This window comes from Vicia villosa, linkage group LG6, assembly GCF_029867415.1.
Source record: "Vicia villosa cultivar HV-30 ecotype Madison, WI linkage group LG6, Vvil1.0, whole genome shotgun sequence".
NCBI lineage: Eukaryota > Viridiplantae > Streptophyta > Magnoliopsida > Fabales > Fabaceae > Vicia > Vicia villosa.
The window spans coordinates 38,547,068-38,553,896 of NC_081185.1; the positions used below are offsets into that span (position 1 = coordinate 38,547,068).

General features: G+C 33.1%; 1 protein-coding gene across 1 annotated transcript; it reads right to left on the reverse strand.

Moving 5' to 3' along the window:
* Nucleotides 1–2,963: 2,963 nt before the first annotated feature.
* On the reverse strand, nucleotides 2,964–6,240 carry LOC131611462 (LRR receptor-like serine/threonine-protein kinase GSO1). The gene is made up of 4 exons (XM_058883482.1): nucleotides 5,602–6,240; nucleotides 4,857–5,117; nucleotides 3,799–4,665; nucleotides 2,964–3,648 (listed from the first exon to the last, which is right to left on the reverse strand). The coding sequence occupies exons 1-4, from the start codon at nucleotides 6,029–6,031 to the stop codon at nucleotides 3,173–3,175; spliced, it is 2,034 nt and encodes a 677-aa protein (XP_058739465.1). The 5' UTR covers nucleotides 6,032–6,240; the 3' UTR covers nucleotides 2,964–3,172.
* Nucleotides 6,241–6,829: the final 589 nt, after the last annotated feature.

Genomic DNA, 6,829 nt, shown 5'->3' on the forward strand with positions numbered 1-6,829 from the left:
AAGTGAGCATGTGATCGAGGCAAAGAACACAATAGTAACAGCGCTTGATCTTCATCATCGATCTTCACATCAATATTTTCAAGATCAAGAATCAGCTTGTTGAACATATCCAACTGCTCAGCCAATACTTTGTCTTCAATCATCTTGAATGAATACAAAGCTTGCTTCAGGTAGAGTCGATTTACCAGCGATTTGGTCATATACAAACTTTCAAGTTTCACCCATAACCCTGATGCCGTCGTCTCCTTTGATACCTGCCGGAGAACCTTATCACCAAGGCTCAACAAAATTGCGCTGTGTGCTTTCTCGATCATATTTGTCTTCTCCGCTGCCGTCAATTCTGCATTCATGGCTGCCTCTCCCTTCAACGCTTCCAAACAACCCTGCTGAACCAGTAGGGCTTTCATCTTCAAGCGCCACAGACCGAAATCATTCACTCCGGTGAACTTTTCAATCTCATACTTTGTTGAAGGCATCTTCTCCACGCTCACCGCACCAATTTGTTGTGAATTGAATACCAAGAACAAAGTATAATAGGGAATTAGGGAGGAGAAGAAGAACACAAGAATTGGTTATAACTGCTATTCTTTCACTTTCTCTTAAAACAAGATTACAAGTTTACAAGAATAACAAATAACCTCTCTCACCCTAAATTAGGATTTGCAGCTTAGCAATGATGAGAGACTAGTATGCTATTTATAATAAAACCTAACATACTAACTAATGGGCTTTTTCAGCAAGACCCATTATACAAGCCAACTTAATAAACAAGCTAACTTAACAAACTAGGGTTTAAACACTAAAACCTAATTTAACATGCTAACAACCCTAGCATCTTCGACACAAGCATGTGAACAACCTTCGACTTCATGCTCAATCCTATCGAACCAAGAAGCTACCTTTCGACCATACTAGAGTTCGATCCAATATCTCACATTCTTGTTAGTGACCCGTGAGATAAATACATTTTTCATCATGCTAATTAAATTTAAAAAATACATTATACAAAGAAATCTAAAATGAATTACTTAATTATTAAATAATTATACAAAGAAAAAATTGATTCATGAGACGGAAAGAGAATAAAAAGAATTTTAATATTTGAAAAAATAAATAAAATATGTATTATGTTGATAGTGACCCGTAAACTACGACATAGTATCAAGTAAATTTATTTAATATTGTATCATATATATTTAAAAACATGTAAATTTAAAATGAACGATTCAATTATAAATGAATAATAATCATAAATATGCAACTATATTATATTTTCAATTGAAATTGTACTTTATAAAGAGAAAGAGAATCAGGTAGTGTATTATGTTTTTAAAATTAAAAAAATACATTATACAAATAAATTTAAAATGAATTACTTAATTATTAAATAAATAAGCAAAGAAAAAAATTGATCCATGAGACGGAAAAAGAATAAAAAGAATTTTAACATTTAAAAAAATAAATAAAATATGTATTATGTTGATAGTGACCCGTAAACTACAACCTAATATCATGTAAATTTATTTAATATTGTATAAAATATATTTAAAAATATGTAAATTTAAAATAAATGATTCAATTATAAATGAATAATAATCATAAATATGCAACTATATTATATTTTCAATTGAAATTGTACTTTATAAGGAGAGAGAAAATGAGGTAGTGTATTATGTTGTAGAAAGTTGGTGGACCAATGAGAGTGAAACACTTGGTGCAAAAGGTAAAAAGGTGAAGGGTTATTTTGTTAGTTACCAAATTGTCCATATTGTAGTGTAAGTTTATTTTGTGGAAAGGGCAATTTAGGAAGTTTGGTCAATCTTTTAATATATGTTAGATAATAATCATAAATATGCAACTATATTATATTTTCAATTGAAATTGTACTTTATAAGGAGAGAGAAAATGAGGTAGTGTATTATGTTGTAGAAAGTTGGTGGACCAATGAGAGTGAAACACTTGGTGCAAAAGGTAAAAAGGTGAAGGGTTATTTTGTTAGTTACCAAATTGTCCATATTGTAGTGTAAGTTTATTTTGTGGAAAGGGCAATTTAGGAAGTTTGGTCAATCTTTTAATATATGTTAGATATAGTAGAAGTAGAAGTAGATAGTAGAGGCCATATGTAACTATTGCAAATTTAAAAAAACTCAGTGCCAAAAACTATTATGTATTTACTTTTGATTTATAGAACACTGGTAAAAATTCTTCAATGGAAGCACTCATCATTCTTAATGAAGGGCTTGTTTTTTGACAACTGCTTAAATAGCTATTTTCTAATATTCTTAGTAAAAGCAATTCTCCATTTGATATAGTACACAAATTATCAAATATTTGTCGCATAAAAGATAAATATAATTAATATGAGATGTTAAAAATACTGTAACAAATACAAGCATGTAAAAAATATATCTAAATTTTTATAAATAGACTTTTTAAAAAAAATAAAAAATTGGTTTAGGGAGAAACCGGTTTTAAACCAATTTTTTTTTAAAAAAAAATTGATTTTTTTAAAGAAAATAAAAAATTGGTTTTTGAGAAAAACCAGTTATAAACTGGTTTTCTTTTAAAAATTAATTTTTATGAGAAATCGGTTTAAAACTGAACCGATCCACATTTAAACCGGTTTTAAAAAATTAACAGTTTTAAAAAAATAGTTTAAAGATTCAAACCAAACTATATATATATGATTTAATTTGGTTTAGTTATTGATCCATTACATAAAACTGTAAAACTATGTCCATTGCTGGACATGAAAGTACTGCAATTACAGCATCATGGTGTTTAATGTTGTTAGCTATACACCAAGCTTGGCAAGATCGTGTTCGTGCAGAGGTACTTGATGTTTGTGGAAATGGTAAACCAAATGCATTAAACTTGGACTACTTCTGCACAAACATGATCTGCACTGGTACTTCTTATGTTCAATTTGCGGTTAATGAGGATGATTCAAGAGAAATATAATATTTATAATATAATAGTTATCATTTCCCATTATGAGCCTAGAATGCAACATTCCTTCTATACACATGTGAAGTTTCTCTAAACTTTACATGTTCTCAACTAAAATACAAAACAATTTAAACATAATTGACTTACTAAGAAAACTTCTATACTATTTTACAACCACTTCAAGTTAAGATATCAATCTTCTTGTCATGAAATGCATGGTTGCTTACCACTTATCACTCAGTTCTATCATTATATCCTCCATAGTCGGCCGGAGATCCGGAGATTCATTGGTGCAAACCGAGGCTAGTCTCGCCAATTTCTCTGCCTCGAATTCTAAAAACTTTCCTTCAAGATTTTCATCAATAATATCTTTCAAACAGCCAGTTTCTTCCCATTGGCGACTTAATAGGGTGATATCATGTTTTCCAATGAGAAGTTGAAAAACTATCACCCCGAAAGCGTACACATCACTCTTTTCGGTAAAACGACCCGTTGTCGCGTACTCTGGTGCCAGGTACCCCATTGCAGCACTAGCTTTGAGGGTGGAGAAAACAACATCATCTGCAAGAAGTTTGTGCAATCCTGAATCTGCAAGTAAGGAATTATACCGGGAATCGAGAAGTACTTTTTCGGCTGATATATTCTGATGAACAAGAGAACATTGCTTCCTTCCGTTTTTTCCATGTAGATAACCAATACCTGAATAGGACGCAATAAAACATTATGTTACTTCTTCAGATTGAAGACATGTCTGACGTCTGACACGTGTTAGTGTCCTGTATTGTGTTCGTGTATGTGCAGTGTAAAATCTTTAATCAAGAATGTTTCAAGAGTCATAGAAACGCTAACCTTTGGCAATACCATGGATTATTGAAACTCTAGTGGACCATTCAAGTACCTCAGCACTTCCTCTCTTAACATCCAGATACTTCGACAAACTCCCGTTCGAAACAAAATCGTAAACCAGAAAACATTCCCCGCGGCCTTTCGAACAACAAAAGCCTCTCAAACGAACAAGATTATTGTGTTTTAACGAAGTTAATATCTTCAAGCCTTTCAAGAACTCAGTTTCATCAGACTTGCAGCTTGTCTTGGCAATGCACTTTATAACCACAACAGATCCATCTCTCAAGATTCCTCTATAGTTAGCCGAAATATTGTTCTTCGACAATATATTCAGCTCGGAGAAACATTGAGTTGCACGGTCTACTTCTTCGAGATTAAACATAAAGCTTCGGAGAAACTCCTGGGAGTAACCACCGAGATCTTTGGATAACGGGTCCCATCCGTTGGAATACTCCAAACTGATAAGCCGTGACGCGTCTTTCCTGCACACTTCCTTGATCTTATCAGTACTAAGCCGCCGGCTACTAGAAATCTCAACAGTGTTTCCAATTTTCTGTTTCTGACGGCGGTATCGTAAGATCAGAAAAAGCCCAATAACAGAAGAAACAAAAATAACACCAATCATCACAAAAATCAAAGCAATTATCAAAGATTCGGAGCGCCTTCTACAATCAGCATTGCTGCAGTTTTTAGCCGTTTGTTCAGGCGATGTCGGATGATCAATTGTAGAATTCTTTGTAGGTACATATGGTTCAGGTCTAACTGGATCTGAACTGTATACTATTTGACAAGAATCTAAGTTGGCAAATCCAATTCCACATAAACCAGGATTGTTTGAATACTTGAACCCTTCTTCTAGTCTTTTCAAATCTGCATTATACATAAAGTAGACAACATGAATTAACATATAAATCAGCGTGGTAAGCTAAAAAACGATAATACACTCTATGTAGCACAGACACTTCAGATTAACTGCATGTTTGGGGTCAATATTTAAGCATCAATATTTTGTCTGATGTTCGTCTCTGTGTCTGTGTCATTGTTTCATAGCGACACATTACCTAGAGGGATGTTTCCGGAGAGTGAATTGTTTCGAACATCGAGAGTCTGTAGTTTAGGTGCATAAGACAATGTTACTGGAATTGGACCAAAAAGGGTATTGAAGCTGAGATCCAATCTTTCTAGTGACTCTAGCTCACCCAATGTTGCAGGAATCGCGCCGCGTAAGTGATTATATTGGAGTGAAAGAACACTTAGCTTATCTAGTCCTCCTAGCTCGGTCGGTATACTTCCATTAAGCTCGTTATAAGAAAGCTGCAAAACTGTATAAGTTCTTAACTGATTAGAATATCTTGAGCTAGCTATATTGAAACTAAGATAAAGTAAACAACAACGAAGACAGACACATGGGTCTGTTTGGATTGACTTATTGAAGCTTATCTACTGACATAAGTTTTGTGACACTGTTTAGTAACAGCTTATGAAATTTTTCTTAAATTAACTTAATAAAATAGCTTATGCAAGCTTATTCATAAGTGCTTATTTTGATAAGAAATTATGCTATAAGCTGCAAATAAGCTGTTTATCCAAACATGTCCAAAGAGATAAATGAAAATTCACCCAAAGTACTGAAACAAACAAACATGATATAAGTTATAACATAACATGTGATTGTAGAACTGTCCAAAATACCCAAATGGCCAAATGCAGCAAAAAAAGAACAAATTCTCCTAAACCAATATAATCAATTTTCACAATAAGCTAACAAATAAGAACTACTAAATATAAAAAAAACCAGTAACTAACCTTGAAGATTTGACATGTTACCAATCTCACGAGGGATAGTACCAGAGAGACTATTAACATTAAGATACAAATCACTAAGCTGAGATAAGCCTGCAATTTCCCTAGGCAAAATCCCATTCAAAGCATTGAAATGAAGGTAAAGACCAGTCAAACTCTTAAGACCACCAATAGCCGAAGGTATATTTCCTGATAAACCCTTCCCTTGAAGTGATATATTAGTAACAAAACCTTGTTCATTACAAGCCACACCTTCAAAAGCACCATTACATGGGTCAGAAGAACTGTTCCATGAGAACAACACACGGTTTTCTGGGTCTAGAGAGTGTTTGATAGCAATAAGAGTGTTGAGTTCAGTGTTAATGGGAAGAGATTGAGATGCATGTGTGAGGAAGATTTGTAGTTTTAGGAGTAGGAATAAGAGAGGAAACATGTTTAGTTTTTGGTGAAATTTTACTAATATTGGTGTGTTGTGGAATGTGGATGATGATATATGTTAGTTTGTGTGTGTGTGTGTGATTGTGAATGAGGAGAGAAAACACGACACGTGAAGTTCATAAGACTGTGTTGAGATAATGTTGTTTTGTTTTTGTGGGAGAGTTTAGTGTGGTAACAAAAAGGTAGGAACATGAATAGTATGGTTGCATGGGAGATGAATAGGTTTATAATGGGAAAAAGGTTCTTAATAGAATATTATTATTGTAATAATTGAGAATGGGTGGGGTCTAAATTTAGTTATAATCATCTATAATCTATATATTATTTGTTTGTTTATATTTACTGTCTATTATTCTCTCTATCTTATGAAAGAATCTACATGTCCTTTGTTTGATTATATTTAGTGTGTACAATTCTCTCTATCTCTTATAAGAGAATCTATAAATTTTGTGGATACTAAAAATAAGAAAATTTCTTTACCCACCTCCCTATGGGGTCACCCCAGCGAAATCCCCCATTTGCCCCTACTTCGGAGATGCATCTCTGAAGTATTTTTTTTTATAGATTTTTTTAGACTTCGGAAATGCATTTCGGAAAATACCAAAAAATTGGTGTTTTCGGAAATGCATTTCCGAAATGTATGAAAATTCAAAAAATACGTTGTTTTTTACAATCAGGTAATATTTCGGAAGTTCATTTCCGAAAATAAATCTGCATATATAATTTTCCCTCCTTCACTATTTCATCATTTTTCTCCAAAACTCCTCCAAACCCTCTCCAAAACTCAATCAAT

Excerpts from the sequence above, each read along its gene's own strand:
- LOC131611462 (XM_058883482.1), bottom strand. The coding sequence starts at position 6,031 with ATGTTTCCTCTCTTATTCCTACTCCTAAAACTACAAATCTTCCTCACA. Across the intron at positions 5,118-5,601 it reads TAACATGTCAAATCTTCAAG|TTTTGCAGCTTTCTTATAAC; the intron begins GTTAGTTACTGG and ends GAACTTATACAG. Across the intron at positions 4,666-4,856 it reads CTCCGGAAACATCCCTCTAG|ATTTGAAAAGACTAGAAGAA; the intron begins GTAATGTGTCGC and ends TGTATAATGCAG.